General features: G+C 41.7%; 2 protein-coding genes across 4 annotated transcripts in view; one reads left to right on the top strand and one right to left on the bottom strand.

The window, feature by feature from the left end:
• Positions 1-1,045: 1,045 nt before the first annotated feature.
• CYFIP1 (cytoplasmic FMR1 interacting protein 1) overlaps positions 1,046-25,611 on the bottom strand; it is a 105,050-nt gene continuing 80,484 nt past the window's right edge. For all 3 annotated transcript variants that reach the window (XM_063149717.1, XM_063149719.1, XM_063149718.1), the window contains 8 exons: positions 18,371-18,514; positions 16,749-16,839; positions 7,924-8,054; positions 5,623-5,695; positions 4,437-4,531; positions 3,128-3,366; positions 2,122-2,269; positions 1,046-1,668 (listed from right to left, as the gene is read on the bottom strand). In XM_063149717.1, coding sequence (XP_063005787.1) covers positions 1,504-1,668; positions 2,122-2,269; positions 3,128-3,366; positions 4,437-4,531; positions 5,623-5,695; positions 7,924-8,054; positions 16,749-16,839; positions 18,371-18,514 — 1,086 coding nt within the window. In that variant the 3' untranslated portion in view covers positions 1,046-1,503. The remainder of the gene's footprint in view (positions 1,669-2,121; positions 2,270-3,127; positions 3,367-4,436; positions 4,532-5,622; positions 5,696-7,923; positions 8,055-16,748; positions 16,840-18,370; positions 18,515-25,611) is intronic.
• On the top strand, positions 20,632-24,244 carry LOC134414720 (fibronectin type III domain-containing protein 9-like). The gene is made up of 2 exons (XM_063149716.1): positions 20,632-21,002; positions 23,287-24,244. The coding sequence occupies exon 2, from the start codon at positions 23,407-23,409 to the stop codon at positions 24,076-24,078; it is 672 nt and encodes a 223-aa protein (XP_063005786.1). The 5' UTR covers positions 20,632-21,002; positions 23,287-23,406; the 3' UTR covers positions 24,079-24,244.

The following is a 25,611-nucleotide window of genomic DNA, read 5'->3' as shown; positions in this document are numbered from 1 at the left end:
ACACACCGGGCAGCCTTGTGTGCACTCTCACCATGACAGACACCACTCCAGAATGGCAGCTCTCAAGCACAGATGTCCTGGGGAAACCTGGGATTGTGGAAACTTGCTGATAGATTGCCTGGAAAATGTCCATAATGTTTTGCTGAGGAAATTTCAGTTAACTTCTCTCCTCAAAACAGAGTTCTCTGCCACTCCAATACCTGTATGTTCCTCACTTCCTCTGTACCTCTTCTGTCAAATGCTCATTTCTACCCACTGTGGAGTCAATTCCATGGCTGAGAAGCACCTGGAAAGAGCTGAGCAGGAGAAAAGATGTGCTGTAACCTAGCCATGAACTACTAAGAGGGAAGGAAGAAAAACAGGTTCTCAAAGGAATGCATTCTTGGTTTGACACCATGGGTTAGAAACACTGACCAAGTAACATCTCCACAAATCCATATCCTGGGTAAAACATGTAATTATCTGTCTGTGTCTGTTTTGGCCATCCTCATGTCTTGGTTAGGGCTGATCCCAGAGCCAGCTGACAGGATCCTGGAGTAAGCAAGCAGGAGTTACTGCTTTTGGCTGAATGGTTTGCTTTAAAATTCAACTTCTATAGTTGCAAAGTTTTACAATCTTACTGATGCAGTGTTTGCATTATACAGCAAATGTAATTTAACAAATACTTTCCATAATAAATAATTATTAACATCATTAGAGTTTATGTACTGGGATAGATTATATCTGATCACTGTAGTCAAGATTCTTGTAAACAAGAATTCCTCATAAGTTGTAAATGTGTTTGGGTACACAGGTATAGATTGCAAACCAAAATATAAACTGTGTTAGAAGCTCTCATTAGGAAAAGGCAAACAGTCCCCATTCTAATCAATCAAACTTCCACCTTTTAAAAATATTAGAATCCTGTAAATCACCTTCATGTTAAACAATTTTGAAACAAACACTTTAAATAACCTTCATTTCCATAATTACTGATCTCTGAGAATAATTTGCAAAGAGGAAAAAGAATCAACTGACTAGAAAATTATTCACAAAGCACCAGTAGAGTTTGTTTTGTTGTTTTTTCTCTTTTTTTTTTTTAATAAAGGCAAATTAAGCAATTAAGGCTCTAATACAAACAATTATGCATTGATTTCTAAAATTTTTTTCTACAGAACCGTTTTTTACCCTCCACAGCCATTATTTCTATAGCTTCAGGGGAAAATTATACCAGTCCAGTCTAAAATGGTCACCTCGGACAGGAATGCAAAGAGGTTTCAAAAATCTTACAGGCTTTTAATCAAAGTGTATAAAATTTTAGTCTAGAAAAATAAGTATGGATTGTATACAGTTACTGTGCTTGGAAACTGGAGAGAACAGTGTGTGTGCCACTCAAATGGCACAGGCATACTGAAAAATGCAGGTGAGACTATTCTTCAAAACTGTTGGTGTGGGTTTTGTTTCTTGCTTTGCTTCTCACACTTTTAGCCTAAAGAGGTGCAAGAAGTATTGTTAGGTGAGAATCTAGTTGCTGGCAAGGGACTGATGAATTGGTGGCTGGAAGCAGCGCACGTGTTCCACGGGCGTGCTCTCTCCATCGCCGGACTTCAAATACTTGTCCAAAATAGCAATTATTTCATCATTCAGAATCTGGAACTTGCGAATTCTCTCAACCATTTTCTTCAAAGGCTGCAAACATCAAACAAACAGACACAGGAATTAGCTCTGGATATGAAAAGCCTTAGCCAGAAAGCCAGCAAATGCTGTTACCTCATCTCTCCCAGCAATGTTACAAATATTTCCCTTGCACTGCTAAGCCAGTGGAAATAGAAAGTGCATTTTGGTTTTTGACTGCTGCTTTGGGTGCAGAGAAGCTCAATTTACAGAAGCCTTGTCATTTTGAGAATGAGCATATATAGGATGGAAGGCATTAAGAAAATCTCATATATTTGTGACATCAGAATTCTGCTTGACCAGACTTCCAACTCCAGCCTTAATCTTTTGTTTTTGAAAATCCTGGTGCTCCCATTTTCAGCAATTCATTCTAAAGAAAGGGTTGCCATATCTATGCTGCATCTGAGTACAAACAGCTCTGAGCTGTTGTCTTTATTACTAAAGCAAATACTGATGTTTTCAACTCACCACATTCTTGATAACCTCATCTTTGCCATCGTGCTTTTGGACTTTCAACAGGTGGTAGCAGAAATCCAACACGTCAAAGCGCCGCTGCTGTCCCAAAAGCACGATGATCATACATCCAGCCCAGTGCAAGCCATCCCCAAAGCACTGCCTGCAACAGGAAACACCACAGAGCACCTTTCAACTACATCTTCAAAACACAGCCACAGCAAACACTCAGTGATCAGCCACTTCACTAAATAATAAATATGTTAGACATTCATCTGGAAAGCAAAAGCTCTGGTACATTAATCATCACTGGAGATTATCACAAGCAATTCAAATAGATGCTTAATAAAAAAACAGAACGCTCCCTCCTCCTTTAATTTCATGTAACAGAGTTACTCCAAAAGCATTTACTACCCATTAGACTCCTGTGGCATTACATTTCATTTTCAGTGGAAACAATGCTTGCAAAGAAAACCAAGTGGGAATTCAACACCACTCTGCTCCTTTAGGCTGCAGGCATGAAAGGAAGTAAATGTCCTATGCCATTTTTTAATTGCCCAGTAAAGAGCACATTACATCTTAAGAATTTTTCAAAATAAGTATATTCTCAAAACCAACAAAACCAAGAACAAACAACAGTTCCTGGTTAATTCATGGTAATCATGTTAAATTCCAAGTGCTCATTCCTGCTTTTAAATTCAGAGAAGAAATACTTGTTAAAGTTAGATGCACAAATATTCTGCTATTTTATTTAAGCTGGGTGTCTATTGGGGCACTACCCCTATTGAAAGACACGTGCTAGGGCCCGTTTGTCACAGGATCATTCACTATACACTGGCAATACTTAAAATAGAGGGTTATTTTCACTACAGCTAACAATAGTATCTGTGTTGGTGGCTGACGAGCCCCTCGTGGCGATGGCAGCACTTCTCCCTGGTTGTGCCCTCGGCCCCTGCAGGCAGGCACACAAACAGCCCCGCTCCAGCCCCGCCGGCACTGTTGCCCAGCCGGCAGCACATACTCCACAGTGAACTCGTGCGTTCCCACGGGGATGCAGTAGACGAACTGCATTGCGCTCCAGAGGCGGTGGAACTCCACGCACTCATCCACGTGCATCACCCCGTTGCTGGGCAGGGGCCCGCGCCAGATGGGATCGTCCAGGAAGGAGCGGATCCGCGTCAGGATCACCTCGAACATGGACAGGCCGCAGCACAGGCGTTCTTTGGTCAGCAAGTCCCCTTCCCTTGCGATTGCTATTTGCTGAAGGGCAGAGAGACAAAAGTAAAATCCTGGTAAAAGCCACTTCACCACAATATTTGATTTTTAAAAATAAATATGTTTTTCAGTTTCACGTGGTTTATTCTAGGAGAAATGTCTTCTGACTTAAAGTGAGGTCAGACACTGCTAACCTGGGGATCAGATCAGTGGAAAAACATTCAGAGAAAATTGTAAAATCCTTTTTAACCTAAGTAACACTAACTGCAGTAATGCTAGTCCTGGATTTATCTCAGGGAAGTTTAAAGAATTCTTGGTCTGAATGGAGGCAGAAAGCAAAACCAAAGAGTTCAGTGCTCTGCTGTAGCTCCTGCGTGTGCTGTCCTGCACAACTCCCTCAGCTGCTGCTGTCAGAGATGAGAAAGCTCCAAAGAGGAGCACCAACAGGCCCAGACAAAATCCAAAAGAGGAATGCTGCTTATGCTTGTCCCAGCTTGTGCCATCACACAAGCTCTCTCCTAGTGCAGCAGCACCTACGATGACAAAAGCAGTCTGAGCTCTGCTTCAGGGCATTCTGCTCTTTCTTTCTACTATTCACATTTCAACCACTAGAAAACTGCTAAGATTAGCAGGGTATTAATGCACTTCACCCCTGAGAAAGGGGAACTGTGATGGCAGTTCAAGAATGTTCTCTTTGGTCATTGTTTCCAGGAGACCTCAACTCAAATGACAGCTCATTTTCCAAGAGTTTCTAAGTGGCTGAAAGAGTGACAAAATGTTTTAAAAACATACATACATGTGCACAAAAAACCCTGATTGCTTTGGTGGAATTTGGAGGAGGAATTCCCAGGCTGGACCTTACACTAGGAGGATATCCCATGGTAAACATAAATACCAATTAACATTTTGCCCTAAATGAGTCACTTCTGCCCCAGTCTCAAATGTTTTAAACTTCTAAGCTTTAACAGCATGTTCCAAATTTATGGATTTAACTAAAAACCATTTCTGTGAACAAGCTGGATGTGCAGGTTGAAGTTCTGACAGAGCTACCAGGACAGGCTTTCTGATGATCAGAAATTTCTTGAATTGCTTCTGACACAAATGAGAAAGATTACCTGGGGTGTGCCAAGTCTTTCAATGAGAGGAACCAAATGTAGTGAAGCATATTTTGATTCCAGTCTCTTCATTTTAGCATCAAGTCTTTCACCCTCTGAAAGAAAATGTTAAAAAAGTGAGCAATCATAAATTGCAATTAACCAAGAAAATTCTTAATTTAACACAATCTTTATCCAGGGAGAAAGAAAACATTCTTTTTAGGTAATTTAAGTATTAAATAGCTGGGTAATCTTCAATGCACTTTTAGAGAAATACACACATATTTTAAAATGCTACATTACATGTGCAAACAGAAAGAAGGATTTGTAGTAGAGTACATCTAATTAACTAAATTCAAGGAAGAATACATGGCTCTGTTATGCTGCTGTTGCCAAGATACTTGATCCCCACTTGTACTGAGAGAACTAAGTTGTCTTTATGCATAAAATGTTTGTCTCTAGTAGGTGAGGTAAAATGAGGATGCAATCTTGTGTATAGCAAGGCTAAAAATCAGTTGGCACTTCCTCAACACTGGCAAGTAGGAAATGTTCTCTGGCAAATGGGAAAATACTGCTCACAAGGGTCTGGTTAGTTTTATGTAGAGATGCAAGTAGCTACTGTGAGCTTGGAAATATTCTCAGAATTTTGTAGCTGATGGGATTTCTCCAAGTAGAATAAATCAGCTGCTCCAGCAATGAGAAATTGAAAAGAAAGGAGATAGAGGAGAAGCACAGAAAGAAGAGAGGGCAAAGAGGAGGGGGGACAGGTCACTTTCTGATGATGAAAGATGAGGAGAGCAGACACCATAGGAAGCAACCCTGCAAATATTCACTACTACATACTCAGTTTAGTGAAAAGGAAGTGAAAAATCTACAGGGACCCCCTTTGTTTACTTACTTGCTGACAGACTCCCTATGCCCCATTTAACTGACAATTCTATAAGCTAAACAGCAGCTTCAAAAAAGTCTCACTATGTCCACAAAGCAGGATAATACTGCCCTGGGCATCCATCCTTGCCATTTGCACAGAGCATTGCCAGGAAACATTTGTTTTTTCAGCCAGGCAAACAGGCCTGGATCTGATACCTGTGTCCTGTAATTACCAGCGCTGTGGTAAAGGGCGGCTGGAGGTGGTTACTGAAGGCACGGCAGCAGGAAGGGAAGGGGAAAGCGTTACCCAAGGAAGGAGTTTTCACTGTGCCCATACCTTTGACGTGAACCCTGGGCAGGATGTTCTGGAATGGCGCTGCGTGCAACAGGTCACACACTTCCTCCAGAGACTGGAACAGAAGGAAAACGAGAGGCATTTAGGGCAGAAGCATCAATCCTCAAAGCACAGCTGACCCCCACAGCGGGATTCCAAAGGCAGAACGAGACTCCAAGCGCAGGCCGATGATGGCGCGGCAGGAACAGCAGAGGGCAGCCGGCCTCTGTCATGGCGGCAGGAGCCGCGCCGAGCCCGGCCTCCCCTCACGGATCGCTCCCAGAGACCACCGCATTTCACCGGCCTACTCTGCACCCCCAGAGAAACCCCGGCAACTCCCCTCCCGCCCGCCGCTGGCAGCTCATAAAGGACAGGGTATTTATTAAATAAACTAATGGAGGATGAGTAATTTCGGTGGGAAAGTGGCAGACAGCTCCGGCGCAGACAAAAGGGGGAAGAGGATGACTCACTCACTGCCTGGTTATTTTTACCAGAGCCACAACCCATTATCCTAATGGGAGCTTATCGTGGTGGGAGCGTCTCCCTGCCAGGCAGGCTGAGACTATGACAACAGCAGAGAATCATGTCTTAGGAAGTATTTTACATCTTTAGGGACAGGGGAAAGGAAGACATCTGTCTTCCTGCTTCTTTGGTTCTTTGTACACACAGGGAAAATGCAGATGACCAGAAGCAGATGCATGACTTTGCTACGACCCTCATGTTTGAAGCAGAGACCATAGTAATTTGTAATCCCTCAACATGAATATTAGAAAAGTTGGTCATCATCCATACTCTTAGCAAGGCTAGGGTGCTGGGGGCTCATGTGCCTTTTCCAGTTCCTTTTCTAATTCTTTGATGTCAGCCAGGGAAATGCATGAGACTCATCCACTACCACAGATATAGTCAGAGTTACACTTTGCACTGTGCTAAAATCTAGATTAGTTATGAGGGATGACCACAATGGAAAAATATTGAAATACATGACAGGATATGGGGGCCTGACTGAGGACAAAAACAAGAGGAGAGGCAGCGAGCACAGGTGTGTGACTGGAAAGTGTAACCTCAGTGGTGTCCCAAAGAAGGTACCTCCAAGCTGGTGTCACTCTGGTACGCCCTTGATCCTCCCAGGAGGGAGTGATGGCCCTGCCTGGCCTTTCACCAGGCACCCACCCAGCCTGAATCCAAAGGAATTCAGCTTCTCATTCTGTTTCAGCTGTGCCATTATTGACTACAGCTTTCTGTGTGTCCCCAGGCCCTACAATTGCTCTCCACCATGAGGGAGGGATCCTCTAACACCATGAGCAGGAACCCTGAGGAACAGCCTGTCTTAGTTACCTTATCTAACACCGACAGCTTTAATACACCCTAGAGAAGCCTTCCGTGAGGGTCTATTTTTGTCCAACAGCAGGCCCCCAGCCAGCTTGATGAGGAAATGACGTGGCTGGTTTGCAGTCAGCAAAGATCTCTGCATGCTGCCCAACCTCAGCAGCACTGTGAGATTGCACAGCCTGGGCAGGGTGCCTGCATGCACAGCAGGAAGAGACATCCCCAACGCAACATTCATCAACACCGTGCAGGTAAAGAAAGGAAGCCAGCACACCTGTTGCTGTTCTGATCCATTATCAATGACCACCTTTCCTCTGTAAGCACCCAAAAGCATTGAAAACAAACAAATTACAGGTCTGGGCATCTTGTTTGAACAGCAAATACTGATAACATGGGAGAAGGTGGGAAAAGAAAACTGGAGGTAGGGATAAAGATCAGTTGTAGCACTGTACCATCAGCTGTAGGCAGGTTTACACAGTCTAAGGTAAACTCTAGATATACCAGAAGCAGCTGAAAGGCTGACACATTTCACAGTTTTGTTCAAGCTAGGACAGATGAGAGGATTTCTGCACCACTGTCAGCCATCCAAGCAGCAAGGAGGACATCCAAGGATGTCCATGTTAACCTTGGGATGTTTCAGATCTCAACAGGAACGACATGCAGGAAAGGAATACAGCAGTACCAGGGGATTATAATTTATTTATAATTTATGGTGAAGATTGCAATGTCAGATCCTCAGGTACCTTGCAAGAGGCAGTGTCTCTCACCCAGCAAAGTCAGGCATCACTGTATCTAACAGACATGAAAGCCCCTGCAAGACTGTGAGAGAGGAGTGCAGGGAACTGTTCCTACCCATCTGCCCATCAGTAACAGCAAACTCACAGATTTCAACCTTGTTATTGATGACGTTAGTAACAAAAATATGAGAGTACATTTTGAGAGACAGATGGATTTTAAACTAGCACAGCAGGCACCTACCAGACTCTGTTCAATGAGCAGGCAAAACAGGACAGCATTTCCCACTTCCCGTAAATTCTGGAAGCAGACAGTCTTCAGCTCTGCATATTCAACAATGTCCTTCAACTGATGGTGAAAAAACTCCAAGATACCTGAAATCAGAAGAGAAGTGAAAACAAAGTCTCAGAAGCCAGCAGAAATCTAGTGATGACCACACAGGCACACTGTTACCTCAGGAAAGCAGACAAAATTTACTGGCCATGTGAATAAGAGTCATAGGGATCAGGATGAATATCAATTTCTGCTTCAAAAGCCTTTTCTAACCAATTTGTCTATTCAAAGGTTGCACAAATGTGCCTCCATACACTGTTTGAGAATACAAATAACCAAGGGAGCAGGTTTGGACTCCCCTCTCCACGTATCAGCACTTGAGATTTTATCTCCAGACATGCAGCCTAGAGGAAACTGAAAGGAGCAGCATTTAAATGAATTAAAACTCAGAGATTATGAAGTGTTAAGCCAATGCACTGACCTTTTTAACTGGATAAATCATGCAAAAGGGAGTGCCTAACTTTTCACTCCTGGAAAAGGGAGCCAGTATAAGAGGTAAGAAAAAAATACCCAGGAGCAGGAAGAGAGACAAGAGCTCTCACCTGCTTTAAGCCCTGTTCAAGCCACTGCTCCCCAACCTGCTGCACCACTGACACAATTCACAGCTGCTGTTCTCAAGGATGACAAAGCCAGCAAGGAGCAGAGAGCTCAGATACAGGGAAGAAGGGTAGTGTCAGGATATAACTCTGACAGTGCCACAGGGCCAGAGGTGATCTGTGACCTCTCGAAGCAAATACAGAGATCACAAGTCAAGCTCTGCAGGCAAGGGTACACCAGATCCTGCTGACAAGCACAACCAGAACACAGTTTCTGTCAAAGTTTTGCAAAGCTGTTAAAAACCAGCTAAAATTATGATTTTCAGACCTACACAGTTTACATAAACATGCATCCTTTCCATCAAACTTCTCCTGAACAACGGTGATGTGTAACATGCTGGTGGACTTCCAGTCTTGCCCTCCAGCCCCAGAAAGGCTGCACAGTCCCTTGGTTAGAAAAAATCCCAGGAACCCACAGGTTCAGCAGCTTCTGCAGAGACCCAGTCTGGTCATCTTTCAGAGATTCAAGCCATGTGCAGGATGGGAGAGGAAGAGCAGCATAAACTACAGTAGGTCACACAGCTCTTCAGCTCTTTGCAGATTAATTCTTAGCAGCATTTCTGCACCTTACTGCACAAGCCTGCCCCTTCTAAAAAGCCACCTAAACACTTGACTGAGAAGAAAATGCATCATAAAAAGCTTTCAAATTGCATGCTGCACACAGCAATTCATTTCCATTACACTGAATCAAGCCAGATAAATCCCCACCCAACTGCATCAAAAGCAATTGAGAGAAGACAAGGAAAGAGAACACAGATGCCCTTCAGCACCTTCCCATGAGTTCCTTTGACACAACTGATGAACACTTCTCATGCAGGAGATCATACTTGGCTCTCTACCCAGTGAGGCAATGGCTGAAGGGAGCACACAAACATGAAATCCAGCCTGCAGTGTATCACTTCCAAAGAAATTCCTCAAAATCAGAGGTGCAGAATGCATGAAATAGAAGCCTCTCTGAATCCCTCAGAGAGAGAAAGGAATGCAGGGATTGAATGGAACCTTTAGAGAAACTGAAACATATTAAGCCACATAGACATGAAGTAAGAGCGTAAGTTTAAGTAAGTAGAAATGTATCTTAAGTGCCTTAAGAAACTGTATTAGCTAGGAAAAAGCCCTAAAGCCTAGTTTAAAGTTCAGTAGTGCTATCTTTCACAAAATTAACTTAACTCTAGACATGGCAGAATACTGTTTGCATTTCTAGATAGAACAGTCAGAATTATATGCATAGATTTTGTGTAAGAACTGACACTACTTCCACATTAGAATCAGGCTCGGATAGGTGCAGGAAGAATATTTTAGAATTGTGTTTTTAGCTAATTGGATGATTTATGAATGAAATCCCCTTGTACTGAGGTGAAAAAAAAGAAATAAAAAAAAGGTGTGGGAGCTGCTGCTGCTTCTGCTTGGGACATTGGGATTCTATTCCAGAAAGCTTTTTATCATGGACTTTAATACTCTAATCTCTTCACCTTCGAGACTGATGTATTCCAGAAACAAACAACTTTACAGCAACCAACAACTGCTCCTGTCTCTTTGAAGACCCAAGACCCACTGACACAGAGGAACTTGAAAACATACAGTGAAGGAAAGAATTAGGTAGGTAACCCACACACTTCTACAGAAAGCCTCATATCATTAAAATTAGTAACACAAAATGTGTGAAAGTGCATGATGAGGGGAGGCACAGCTGGCTCTGTTACATCTCAAAGAACTGTTTGTCAATAGAAAACTGACATTAAATGAATATTCCCACATGTATTCACTGAAGGTGAATTTCAGACCTAACGTTAGTACTTTGATAACTTCAGAGAAAACCAGAACTGAAAAACTGATGGAGAAAGGTCAGATGTAGTGAGTGCTTGCTGAGCTTAATTTATTCCAAGGTAACACATTTACAACTAGCTAAAAAGCAAACAATGCCAGCACATCACCAATTCCCACCTCCCCACAACGCAGGGGCTGTGGAATGGAAAAGCTGTGGGAGAGGCTGTCAGTGCTCACTGAACACTGCAGGATACCAGCCAGTCACAATCCCCAGGTGTGTGAGGAGCAGTGAACACTTGTGCTTGTCATTTAAACACACCTGCCCACCATGGCAGTGCTGAATACCAGGACTCCCATTTTAAAGATCAGACTGAAAAGGTTGAAAATTGTTCCCCAAAAATTTTTTGATGCTAGGAAGAAAACGCAAAGTTAGGGAACTGAAATCAGCTTTACACAAACCTTCAGTGTGTTTTAGTTACACACCCTAGTCTTTCTTTAGGTTTGGTTGATGAAAGGATTTCCACATCTAGAAAGAAAGGTTTTCTAAGGATGAACTGCAAGAAATCAAATACTCTTCTCATTCCAAGACTTTCTGCAAACAAAAGTCTGATGTGTTATCCTGGACTGATGTCTGTGCCATAGAGGAAATCGAACTAGAACATCTACCACTGTTTCTGGTCTTACGATCTGTGCCACATACAGAGATTGATGGTGAACCAACAGAAGGCCTGGAATACTCCCTGAAACACCATGAGGAACTGTGGACTTCTCCACAGGGTCACCATGGAGACAAAGCACCATCTGAGCAAACAGGACATTGGTGACATGCATGGCCATGGAGATGCTCTTCCCTTTAGCTTGTGTGGTGGGTGGGGAGCAGCGTGGTGAGAAACAGAAGCTGAGCAGAACAGCAAGGAAGATTCTGCTGCTGCAACATGGAAACAACCATTGGTCATGACAGGGATCAAAAAGAATAGGGTTTTCAGACTCCATTCAATTCCCTACCCAGCCTGTGGATTTTGTGGGGAGTTTCAGGAAAAAAGCCTGACATCTGGAAAGATGAGAAATATTTTTTCTCAATATGAGCAGTGAAATCCTGAGAATAACCCATGTCACCTGAAGCAAATATAAAGGAGCAGGATGGCACAGGAGTAGCACAGAGAACTGTGACCAGAAACAAGAGACTCATACTGAAAGTGTGACAAACCAAAATGAGACATTAAGTCCACCCAAAAGCAGCAGGACAGTAAAAGTCAAAGAGTCTTGAGGTTCATATCATAAAAATTACCTACTGTCTTTTACAGTCACTCCAGATGACAGAGCTTGTGGAGGCCCTGGAGGGGCTTCTCCTAAGTTACACCCCACTGGCTCCTTCCCCTGTTCCTATGCCCAAACAAAGGTGTTCCTGAGCCACTCCTTCCCTTTTTCCCAAGGGCCTCACCTTGATACTGCCTGGAGACCAAGGCCAGCTGGGAGACCCCTGGGGGAGAGAGGGTGTCCGAGAGTGGAACATCTCTGTACGGCTGAATTAAACATCTATGGATATTATGCAAAAGCCTTTTTTGCTTCTTTACCCTGGACTTTACTAGCAGCAATTCAAGCTGCAACAAGATCTCCTCTCAAAGTCCTTAACAAAATTCCTTATTTCTTCACTCAAAGCCCCAGTCTCCATCTACAGATATATAAATATGCACACCCACACGCATTCATGAACAAATTGTCGTATTATTTTGAAAATCTGACAGCCAGTACTTAGCATGCAGGTGTTCCAAATGCTGCCATCATTAGTGTACTTCTTCCCTTTAGATCAAGAGCTTGATTTACCAACAAAACAGAAGAAAGTTTACAGAGCTACACAGGCTATTTCTGATGAAAGACCAATCTGCTCCCCGGTGGAGTCCTGTGGCAGAAATACATCATCGTGTTTTCATTAATGTTTGAGCAATGTCATTCCAAATTACACTTCTGTGCACATTACACAGAAGTGTATTTTTATGGAAGACTATGCATGCCTACTAAAGCCCTGGAAAAAGAACAAGTGTCTCAGGAAAATTAATTTCACTTAATTGCCTGCAACCTTCCTTCTTCCTCTAATTCTGTTTGTGGGTGGAATTCATAAGTTACTAAACTAGTTACATATACACACAGAACTTTGCAAGGTAAATGAATCAAGGTATTTTGCTCCTCCTCTCCAAGAAAGCAGTTTTAATTAAATCCCTCTGTTCCTGCAGATGGGAGACATTAAGTGTCATAATAATTGATTACATAATCCCAGTTTCTGATTTACACAGATCTCAACAGAAGAGAAGACTGTTGATATAGAATAGATCCAGTAAAGTACAGAAGATTAGTAAAGGATTAGGCTCCCTCTCTGCTTCCAAAATCCTATCTCAACAGCACTCAAAGAGCAGATGCCAAGTTTCAGCTGTGCAGTCTGTACACTGATTAATTTAGGAAGTCAGAGCAAATCAACACATGCAGCTCAAAGCTGGTTGGATTCCTTCACTTTGGTCACTTTTCATTTCTCAATTCACACCTGCAGACTGAAATCAAACATGTTCCAGAGCTTATAACAATTCTGGTACCTAAAAGATTAGGACAAAAATAAGCTATTAATTCTAGAACTGAATTTCTGACTACAAACAAACTGGACCTTGATTATAATTCTTGGTCTAGTTGTGTTTTGGGTTATTTTCTGCAAAGAACTGACTTGGCTATTTTCAAATAAAATCTACTAATCTGCATTAGCAAAGCTGTTCCCAAGAAACTGGGTGCTAGTAAACATAAAAAAACTTTAGTTTCTGTTCACTTTCATAGAGACCTTCAAATGCTGCATCCAAATACTTCTTTGACTTAAAAGAGACATCGTTAACTCTGCATATCAACAGAGCTGCCATTCATTGCCTTCAATGGAAATATTCATCAGGTTTAATCATATACATGTATGCAGGAATTATGACCATGGAGCCTGTGCACTGTGTTTATTTTGCTAGAAAGAATTATTCCATTTTTCTGCATATCAAATGAATTCTTAATGTCCTCTTAAAATCATCAAGGTGATCTGGGTTTCCCCTAAATTCTTTCAAACAGTCTATGATGCCTTCCCAAATCCTTCTCCACTGGACAGGTTTCAGGAAGACCTATGAATACATTTCCTTCATGTAATGTGGACTTCATTGTGCCCTCACCTGAATTATTCTCCTGCTTATCTGAGTTTGATCAAAAACCTGGGACTACAGGTAGAATTACAAATCCTTCTGCTATGTCCCAAGTGATGCCTCCCTTGCAGCCTCCAGCCACTGCTGCCCTTCCCCATGCTTCCCAGGCCAGGCTTGCTCCAGTTCCTATTAGACTCTGTCCTGAAATATTCCAGAAAAAGAAGGGGTGGAAGAGTCTTTTTTGCCAGACTGCTGTGCAGAAACAGCTCCCAAAGTGTTGCCAGCAGCACAATCAGCCCAGGGAGGGATGGGAACACAGCAGCCCATGGCACAGGGCTTTGGTGGGATTCCCCAAACTGCCATGCCAACCTGTGGGACTTCAAGAGGTCATGGCTTGGGATAACAAGTACTTTGTCTTGCACCAGCTTTGAGTGTTCTGTTTCTTTGGTTTGATTTTTTTTTTTAAAGCAGAAATATGGAAATATTACACTTAGGGAAAAAAGACACAATTTGGCTCCTTTCTCATAAAGTTTATATCTTGCTAAGGTCATTCGTCTTTTAAAAAATTTTTTTGGAGGAGTGGTGTACCAGTGACAAAAGCCTCATCTCACAGCAGAGCTCACAAACTACTTTTCTTCATGGCATTCAATGACACTTCAGAGTGGCAGGATACTCATTCATTAAAAGCAGAAGTGACAGGTTCAAATACTCAAAAAACAGCAGAAGAAAATGTTACCTCCAAGATGAAATTTCAAGCTTAAACATTTACAAGGCAAATATTCCTTTAAGAGCTTTAGCAACTTTAAAAGGTCCCTTTAAAAATCCTTATGCTTAATGTATTTTTAGACAAATATTTTTATGACTACAAGATGAACAAGTTCCCCACTGCTTTAGACTGTTCCTATGGAAACAAACCCATTGGCAAAGAGGAGTCCTGAACAACTCTGATGCCACTGTCTGTACCCTGCTCCTTTTAGCAGCAATAAATCACCATTTAGAATTCCACAAACCTAGAAGGCTGATTATGAAGGAGCCAAGGAATTGCAATCAGCAGAGTCCAAACAAAACTCTCCAATTGAAAAGTATTGAAGTGCATCAAAGAGCTAGAGGCTTACTTACTGAGTGTGATTAAATCACTTTGCACATGGAGAATGGACCCAGGAAATTAATTCTGAATTAATAAATGCATCAAGATAGATGAGAATCTACGTACTTCATCTAAAGACTGTAATTACAGTTTTGGCCTGTATATGTAGGTTGTGCCAGTTATAAAGATGTTATAAAATGATTTGTTATGAAAGAACAGAAGCAGAACACAGACATAGCCCACCTTACTACTACAACTAACAACTTCTGAGGAAGCTTTTGGAGGCAGAGGAGGGAACAGACAACAGTTGGTGTGTTGGCTTGCATCTTCTGTGACAAAACACATAAACAAGGTGTGGCAAAGACTGCTGAAGAGGAGAATTTAGCACAGAAAGGAGAGGACAGTGACTGAAAGGAAGCAGGCTCTGAGCCTGCCCTTCTACAGCCTGGCAGCTCCTCTCCCGATGAAGGGTAAAATCTGCAGCACATCCTCATCACAGGGAACATTTTCCTTTCTCAGCCAGTCTGTTCCAAGGGCAGACAGCTCCATAATGGGGAGGTGTCAGAGAGCACAGGGCATCTTTTCCCTGGTGTGAGAGAGCCAGGGAGGATCTTCCCCAAGCTCTTCTGTCTGGTGACTACAAAAGGGAAGGGAGAGACGGCGTGACAGTGCTATAAAGGCTCTCTCTGCATTTCTTGGAAGAGTCCCTCCAGGGGGTCATTATGTGTCCTCTGCTAGAAATGGTTCAGAACAGGAAAAGAACATGTGTTAAGACAAAACCTGACAGTAAAGGAGCAGAGAATCGGGTGGGGTTTTGAGATCCAATCCAATTCTAAAACTAAGTATGATGATCCATTGTAAAATCAAGAGTTGCTTTGATCTCTTGGTACAGAAGGCATCTAAACAAATGGCATTTCTTTTGCAAGAGTAAATATGAGGTCAAAGTAGTTTGTTACCATTGCACCAGTAAAGTTCTGCCTTTCCTATAGGATGGATTGTCTTTCAACTTTAAGAGAAAGGTTTATCCTGAAATCCCTAGGCATCTCCTGCCAAATATTTACCCCTTCCAGGTGAGGATTTCTGGCAAGCTTCTTAGTGTCATGTGCAGCATCACAGATCCTGGTGATACATTATCTATATTTGAGAATACCTACTGCTTTTGTGGTCAGACCTTAATGAATGGCTAAAAGCCTCAGAGAGATTATTTTTATACTCCTAACTACCATGATTCATCCATCTCCTCTGTGCTCCAGGGAGAAAAACAGGAAGGAAACACTTAGTAAGACCTCAATTTCATTTAACATTGGTAATGAACGTCAAGCAAGCTGTGGGAAGCAGAAAAAACCCAACCTCATTCCAGTTGGAGTGGCATTTAATAAAACTAAGTGACTCTGGAAAAATAAACTCAGAGGTGGGTGGCACATGGAAGGACCAATTTGTGTTAATTAGAAGTTGTGAAGGAGGAATATTTTGAAGGAGAAAGCAGATTCAGAATTTCAGTGAACAATGTGATAAATACTAATTAGCCAATTATTTCTCCACAGTGGCAAGCAGCTTTCAATGCCATTTCTTTTTCTGCAACTGTCACACCTCCTGTTGAGAGGCTAAGATGCACCCCAACAAGCCTCAGACAAAACTATTCTGGCAGGACCAGTTTACCTCCCAGCAGTATCACTCCTTTTATCCTGCATTTGGTGAGGGCAAAGGAAAAGGGCAAAGAGGCTGTTCCAGAGAACTGGGTTACTAAATTAGACATTTAAACAGAAAAAATGTGAGAGGCTAACTTGCTGAGGCAAAAGCTCAACACACTAATGAGAAAGACAAGAAACAGAAACTATTGTGGACGTTCCAGCTCAAGATCAATTATGTCATGAGGCTGTCTCTATACAGATTGTCATCCTTTTGCCCTACTAACAGAAGTCTTAAAACTTCATTAAGTACTTTCAGAAAGCATGGCATTCAATGATTCTTTTGATGGGAAAAAAAAAAGGAATAAAAAAGTAAAGCCAGGCTAAAATCTGATTATCAGGAGAAAAAGGAGGGAGGGAAAGACAGATATAAAAGATTCAGAAGATAGTGGTTAGTATCATCTTATTAAGGCTGCTAAGGTAACATCAAACACAAACTAACCTGGAGAGCCATACTCATGTCTTGGTAACCTACAGATCTTAGGCATCACTTCCATTAGGGTCTTGACATACTGAAGAATGGTCCCTTGTAACTAAGAGAAAACAATGTATGCAAACATGTCAGTGCTGTTGAACTACAAAACTTTACAACAAACTGCATTCAAACTATACATGACCTGAAGCAGCTCTAAAAATCTTGTATTTAATTCTGCCAGTCAGCATATTTCAAAAGGCAACTTTTACAAATTTAAAGAGTTCATATGGCATTAGCCATCTTTGTTACAAGAAGAGTGGCACAACAGCTAAGGCCAGGAGGGTAAAAAAAGGAAAACATGTTTTTCTCTTATAGACTCTTTACAGTCAAACTACCTTTTAGGTTTTTGGTTAAAAAGCTGTATCTGAATGCTGTAAAAACCATTCAAAAAGCATCGGAATGTGTTCAAAAGCAACACGAAAAAAGCCCTAATGATTAGGAATGGTGGCAACAGCCCAAACTGGTTCTTCTGGACATACCAGCTGAGATAGTCCCAGCCTCCAGTCAGCCTGTCTTCAAACCACTAGACACCTCTGCCTTACCTGTCCCCCTACATCTGAGCATCTGCATCAGGCATTGGCAGGACACCCTCCCCAGGCCTTTTAACCTTCTTGGTAAGTGACCAAGTGTTCAATGTCCCCTTTAATGAATTGAGACAATTTACCACTAAGTTATAAAAACACCCCTCTCATAAAACACAGCAAACTAATACTTGACACTCAAATGCTGAAAAATATGAGTGTCTTCCTCTGTCCCTGAGGATTAAATTACAGCATCTTTTCAAGGAGGATTCAGCCTTTCTAGAACATCAGAAATGTACTTAGAACATTGTGGGAATTACTGTAAACAAACTGCCAAATGTGTCAAGTGCCTGAAGTACAATTATGAATACCACAGCTTTCCCTGGTACAGTTGGATTATTTTGGCAGCATGCTCCTACAAACAACAGGGAGGAAAATGTAATTTCTTTGGCTTAAATTAACTGCAAGGCACTGTAGCTGTATATGTAGATTCTCATAGTAGAGCAAACAGCCAGCACCTCAGCCTCCTCCCAGTTAGAAAGATACCCAGGACACCCAGGCTGTGTGGATAATGTCTTCAAAGCTGGCCTGAGCAGCACTGCTAATCAAGCACAGAGGTTAAACTCCTGTTGTTAAGGACTCATCTATCAGTGATGCCATTAATGAGAGCCCTGAAGTCAGGGGCCAGGCAGAAAGCACACTACAGCTGTTCTCAAAAAATATCAAGGAAGTGAATGTACAGTATGGTCTTTAAGTTGTAATCAACTCATTTAAAATACTCATACTTTTCCAGAGCCTACCTAGGCTCTAACAGCTCAGGTCACCACAAATTGCATGAACCTCCATTGAAGAATCCAAAGTTTTCAAAACACTCCTGAGGGCACCAAGGCAATTATTTCTATTGCTCACACAAGACATTGAGCACTGTCAAGCACAGCTTATATCAAATTTCAATGGAAGTTATTTTAATTATTTTTATCCAGGGTCTCAATCTCACTTTGTTTTTCCTGAGACATTTCCTCTAAGAAACCATTTGAACTAGCAGAAAAATAAGGACAATTAGCATACCAGGCTCTTGACAACTTTCAGCAACTCCTCCATCACCACAGCAATGCCCTGATATCCAAGAAGTCTACAGATGACTTTAAAGTGGGGGGGACCAACAAAATTCCTGTAGTTGCTGTAAATGCTGGAATATGCCAAATTCAATGCCTAAAACAAGAAAACAGATATGATTAATGAAAATTTTGTCTGCCTCTATCTCAATAATAATGTAATTTAAATGTCATTTCAAAGCACATTAAAACTGAAATAAAATCTTTGTATCTCACTGTCTCTGAAAGAGGTTTAAATACACAATTTCTCTTTGCCAGTTTCTCTTAAGGCAGGAACTTAAATCTATCAGCAAGACAAATTAGTGAGCACTTTTTTTTCAAGCAGACATCTTCTATTTACCATTTATAAAGCCACAAACACTTTCTCTTTTTTACTTTTCTATTTACACAACCATAAAGGGGTAAAAGTAGTCAATGCCATGTCCAGATCCCTGAATTTAAGGCACAGCTTCTATTCCTCTATCTTCTATTTTATGTGCAAAATATCTTGAAAGAAATTAGTTCAATTTTCTGTTCATAATAGCTGTTTTAAGTCTCTGAGTAGTCAACTACAACAAAAAAAGAAAAGCCTTCTGCAGCTACTGCTCTCTGCAACTAATTAACAAGGATCTTTCTTTTTCAAACCCCTGTGCTGTACACAAGATCAAAGCAAATCTAAGCCTGGCATGCAACCTCATAGAAATTCTTCAACACTTGTATAAATAGGACCAGGGGCTTTGCCATAGTCATGTTTACTTCCATGAACGGGAACACAGCTGTACAGACTGATGTGATGTGAGGATTTAGGAACTGGTTGCTGAAGCTGCAGATTAGAGATGGCTGGCTAACTTAGCATCCTCCATTTCTGCAAGTGGGTTGTTCTCCTAATACCCTGAAATTAATTTTAGCAGGAATCTTGGCCACCCTTCATACCGAAGGGACTGCTGTGTTTCCTTCACTTTTTTGAATTTTCCTTCTCTCTAAAACACACACAGAAAACAGCATACTGTTAAACTTTCAACTTCACACACAGCTGTAACTGAAGATTTTCCAGGAAGAACATTCCCTTCAATCCAGATCCTGCCCTAACAATCCATGCAAGTCAACACCAGATACTGTAACCACATGGCATTAAGCTAGTTGGAATTCAATTTAGAAAACTCTACCAAGCTCTGGAAGGACTTTATTCTCATAAAAGGACTTAAAAACCATCTTTTGACGCAATCAGAATAGAATATGCACATTTTTATTTATATTTTATGTCTCTATATAAACACCAGTTTCCAGCTGAGGTCTTAGAAACTTTAAAATTCTAAATGGAAACTAAAATAGTCACTTGAATAACTATTAGAATCCTAGTACATAACACAGTCCCACTGTTACATCAGAGCTGGCTTAAAGGCCAAACTCCAAATGTGTCCCAGCAGGGCACAGCCTAAAGCTGTATCCCTCCAGTACAACCTGTGCATTTCCATAGCTCTCTGCAGACAAAAATGAGGTCTGGGGCAAAGACAGCACAGAGAAGTGGTAAAACCTTAAGAATATATGTGCAGATGAATGTCCTGATAAACTAAGGATTTTTACAACCACCCCTAAAAGATGAGATTTCCTTTTTTTGGATTTGATGTTTCCAATTAGATAAGTCTCCTACAACAAACATGTCAGAACTATCTATTTCAGGTACAGCACAAGGAGAATTTTATTTTAGTGGGATAAAGCCTTTTACTGCCATGAGGTTAAGGGGAGAGAACCTCTCTTCACACAGCAGGAATTTGTCACAGAAAAGCAAGCCCCAAAAACATGATATTTGTATTTTAAAAACTTGCCAATACATAACAATAGGAAGCCAGCCGATCTAAAAATATATCTTTCATGTAAACCTCATGGGGAAGTACCTAAAATTTGCAGTGCACCTGTAAACGTTGGATTAGTGGATCTTTCTAAACTGTAACAAGGAATTTAGAAAAAAAAACTACACACCAACACCACTTCCCCCCCACAGTGAGACACAAAAGCATAAAATCCTTAGGGAAGAAGCCACTAACTAGAGGGGGGTTGAGGTGGAAAGGGAGAGAAGGGAAGCTGCTGTTCATTATTTTTTAAGCTATACTTGCTCCCTCCCCTACTTAAATTGAAAAAAAAAAGGAGAGAGTTGTTAGTTGCTGATGTCATCAAAGTGCTAACATTAATCACTCACAGCATCACTGGTCCACACACAAGAGTATATAACAGGGATGCTCAGGCTACATACTGCCAAGGGGAGGCAAGCAAGAGAGGGGGGAAAAAGACATTATTTTCTTCTCCTGTGAGGTCTTTGAAAAGCAAAGCAACAGCATCTTTAGACAAGATGTGCTCTTGCAGGAATTTAAGTGGAAGAGACAAAGAAACCATGCTACCAGCAGCATCAGAGAAAAAAACTGAAATCACCAGGCAATAAGAATTCAGTCCAGAGAATCTGAGGAGAAGAAAAAGCAAACTGGCAAACAGAGACCAGTCAGGAAATAATTCATATAGAAAAGGATACAAAAAAAGTGGTGTTTGTAACATTTTCACAGCAGCATCGCCATAAAGAAATTCTGTTCTGGAATTTCCATCAGGGAGCGACGGTAAGTACTGACTTTATGATCTATAAAACATCAGATGGCTTCTCCAAACATTTACATGTCAGTAATTGTGTGTTTTCTAATAACTGATCGTTTAAAACAATGGAAATGTATTATTGTTATTTAATTATAGCTCATTCTACTTACAAAATGATACAAGGATTAAACTGTTGAAACTATTGTTCCTAGGCTGTGTTAAAAGTGTTCTAAAAAAACACTAGATTATAATAGATATAGATTATGATGTTAAGTAATAGGGAGCTACCAGTTAAAGAGAAGGTAACTGATCTCACTAATGCACTCTATTTTAATATCTGCAGTAGCTGGGTAGATACCAAAACGTGTCTGGTAAGTTTATCTGACAGCAAACACAGTTCCTTTATCTTGTTGCTGTATTAAAAAGGGTGCCTTTACCACAGAATTAGAAAAGCAGCATCTCCCCAGATCAGTCACATCCATGCTTTTATATTGTCATGAAAATAAACATACACATTTTTCTTCCCACTTCTAAGTAGAATCCAAAACCCTTGAGCAACAATTTTCATATATAAACAGGTACAGAATTCTTACTATTAATGTAGTGCCACTATCTAAATCCCATTTAAAATATCCTATAAAATACACATTTTCCCAGTCTCCTATCTAGTATAAAATACTAGTACTACAGAATAATTTCAGAATATGTTATCAGCAAATCTCACAATCTTTCTTCCTCAGGAGAATTTTCAATAATTAATTGTTACTTATCCAGGAAATGTAACATTTTAAACTTGATCTTAAAAAAAATATATTAAATTATCACAACAAAGTCATAAACAATGAAATACAGTGTTACTGTCATGGGCATTTATAGTCATAAAAAAAGTGAGAAACTTTCAAAGTGGAAAAAAGCTTCCACGAGTGCCACTGGAAGCTGACAATCAAACTAAGGGATCAGATTAAATTGCTGAGGTAAGCTCTTTTTCAAAAGTTACCATCACGACAGTAAAAGCATAAAACCCAAGCCAAACAAATGGAAATATCCACTGGTTGTTATTATATATTCTTTAACAGATGTGTTTAGAGAAATTGAAGAAAAGAGGTGTTTTCCTTTCACTATTTAGAGTGGTTACACATACTGAGAATCTCAAAATACTGGCAGATTTTCTAATTTGAATTGAGGACGAGGAGGAGTATAAATTCAGGGCAGGCAGACTATGGGATTACATAAAATGACTTAAAACAGCAAAGAGCATTAGTAACTTTTAAAAATCCCCACTATTTATCCAAAAGGTAGGCTATGGTGAAAGCTGTATTTCACTAAGCTTGACAGAGCTTTCCCAAGAGGCTGACTAGCATCAAGGCTCACAATTGTGACACTGATACCACCAATGTACAGTGCTCGCAGCCCCTGCCGCAGTGTGGCTGCAGTGGTTACAGATGTGCAATTTGGCAGCAAACACAGAGGGTATCACAGAGTCACACGACAGTCTGGCTTAAAGGTCACCTAGCTCCAACACCCCTGCAACAGGCAGGGACACCTTCCACAGCTTCTCTGGGCAGCCCATTCCAGTGCCTCACTGCCCCCATAGCAAAGAATTCCTTCATAGTATCTAATTTAAATATACCCTCTTTGAGCTTAAAGTCACTCCTCCTCATCCTATCAATATCTGCCTGTATAAAAAGCCCCTCTCCAGCTGTATTGCTGTATCTAGATACCAGAAGGTGCTGCAAGATCTCCCTGGAGCTTCTCTTCTCCAGGCTGAACAGCCCCACTTCTCTCAGCCTGTCTTCATAGGGAAGGTGTTCCTATGTGAACTTGCGAATAAGAAACTAACATAAGATATAGACAAAATAATATGTAGTCAGGTTTCCACATGCTCTTTTGTTCTTCAACTAATTGTGACTAGCAAAAATAAAGACTTGTGAATGGTAGAGGAAATTATTCCTCAATATCCACTCCTGCCAACCCCTATTGCTGCTTAACATAAAATGCAAGATACACAGACTAGAGAAAAAAACACCTGCTGCATTTTTTTACAATCACCTGGGGGGAAAAAAAGTGAAAGGAAGTGATTTCCCAATTTTAAATTCTGCAAAAATTCACCATCTCTCAAGATACAACTGGGCACTGGTACAGGCAGCAGCTCTGGTTGAACTTCTCAAAGTTTATCTTTACACTTTCACTCGGAAGAGAAATACACATTTTAAAACACGCCAGACTTTATGAACTTTCATTCCCATTTTTACACTGCAGTACCAAAGATGAGAGCATACTTTCCTAACAAACTCCATTCCTACATTACAGAGCACTACGATTAAGATCCAAACGACATCCTCAGTGCTGCAGCTTCTCCAAAGAACACCTTCCCTTTCCACAGGGAGATCAGCATCAAGAGAGGAAAAAAAACTCCCAAAAATCATCCTGATGGGAATAACTATCCAAAACATCACAGGAAACACAGCAATGGTAATTTGGCCAAAAATGGCCAGTTGTGTCGACAGCTTTTACAGCATCATGTACCACCCTAACTGGAACAGCATGCTGTCCAGCTACTCCAGAAAGAGCTTCCAGAGGGAAGAGAGGGTGCCCACCACTCGCTCCTCCTTTGTGGTTGAAAACCTGACTCCCCTGACGACGTACATCATGTGCGTGACCTGCCAGTCCGCAAACCCCTCCAGCGACCAGTGCAGAGTTTTCAACACGCTGGAACGAGACCCCGCGTCGGCGAGCAGCACCAAGAAGGAGCTGGCTCTGGGCATCTGGCTCACCAGCGGCGTGCTGCTCCTCATCATCGCCGCCGTGCTGCTCTACGGCTGCCTGCACCTCCTCTGCCGCAGGAGACACCAGCACCTGCAAGAGCGGGGCGGCAGCTCCAAGCGGGAGCCTGAGGGGCCGTGGACCAAAAGCACGGCCCACGCCTCGGATGAGCACGGCAGGCAGAGCCAGCACACACAGGACGCTGAGGAAAAGCATCCGGGTGGCATCCAGCTGGCCACAATCATAGAGAATCCCTCGGTGCGCAATGAGCCCATCGTGACATCTTCGAAAAGTCAGGAGCGAGTCCCAGTGACAGGACAGTGCTCTGCTACAAATTAGAAAGGTTTTTGCCACATGGGGTACCCCAGCTACTTCAAACGCATCAGATGCACTGTTGGTGCTCACAACAGGGAGCTCGGACTGCTCACTGCAGCACTTCTGGCTGTACCTCTGATTTCACACCCCTTTCCAACAGCCTGTATGCAAAGGTTCACATGCCCAAGAAGTGAGCACTTCACCCACCCTCCATTATTTAAAATTAAGCATGTAGCAAGTATTTGGTTTACATTTCAAGGGGATTTTTCATTGCTTTTCTTTAGCCTAAAACAGCAAACAAATATAAAAAGTAGCCAAAAGTGACCAAAATAATTTTTGTTAACTAGCATGAATAAAACTGAGTAGGAGTTTTCAGATGGCAACCCAGACTGCTACACTACAGGCAACTGGAACATACACACAGAGTGCAGTGGTTTGCCAGTGTGAGCTTTACCCTGACAATCCCAGCTGCTTCCCAAAACACACACTACAAGCAGTACTATACTCAGACGACACACTTCACTGCCCATGGTGTTGCCCATCCCTCCCCTCTGCACTGAGGTCAGTCTCAGAATGTAAGATAAAAACTCACCAGAATTTTAATTGTATCCTCTCATTTGTCTTATTTCCCCTCAGTCTAAATACATGGAAGATAGAGACTTAGTAAATTCACGGCTAATTAAGGAAATATCCTGGGTTATTGCACTTTGCACTCTTCTGCTCCCACCACAAGCTACCTTGTGCTCCATGGGCCAGACTCCCTGCAGAGGAAATGGAATCCAGAGACGCAGCTCCTGGCCCTTCATTTTCTCCTTCCCTTTCAGTTTTAATGACAACATGCATTAATCAGCTGCAAATTTCTTTCCAACTGCACAGTACATTCTGTGTGATGAAGGGGGCAAAACAGTAAAAACATGCTAAAATGCATTTTATTTCTGTAACAAGAAAACCTGCTGATCATCTCACTCTGCCTTGAGCTTCATGGCAAAGTGCCAAGGTCCTTTGGACAGAAATCTGTTCACCCTCACTAGTGACAAGTGTTGTCTGATTTACATGTGTAAGTCACCCTGTTTTAAACCTCTTAAGTGCATTTGTGTTCCATAAAAACATAATAAATCTTAGTATCGCTGTATATTATGCCTAAAAAACCAAAGGTGCACTGTGAGTGCAGGCAGTTAATTGCTCTTGGTACGAATGTACGTGTGAAGTCAGCTCTCTCTGACACAGCTTGGTTGCACCAGTGAAGGCTGGAGAGCTGCTGCCTGGGCAGCTGCCATCCCCCTCCACCCTGGAAGCTAAGGGGGGGTACAATTTTGGCAAGAGAGCTCCCCATGAATATTTCACAGCAGGTAGCGGATCTTTTCAGCTACTCTATTTTGACAACAATTCCCACGACTTGTGAAATGCATCGACTCTGAGTGCTAAGGAGAAGTTGGCATAAGTGTGATGAATCTTTCTTTACTTTTTTTTTTTTTTTGAGTAGGACAAGCATGACACACAGAGCACTTGCTGAACGGGGGCGAGTATGACTTTCAGAAAACACTTCAAAAGGCATTT

This window comes from Melospiza melodia, chromosome 2, assembly GCF_035770615.1.
Source record: "Melospiza melodia melodia isolate bMelMel2 chromosome 2, bMelMel2.pri, whole genome shotgun sequence".
Taxonomy (NCBI): domain Eukaryota; kingdom Metazoa; phylum Chordata; class Aves; order Passeriformes; family Passerellidae; genus Melospiza; species Melospiza melodia.
This window is presented reverse-complemented; position numbering and strand designations above follow the sequence as displayed.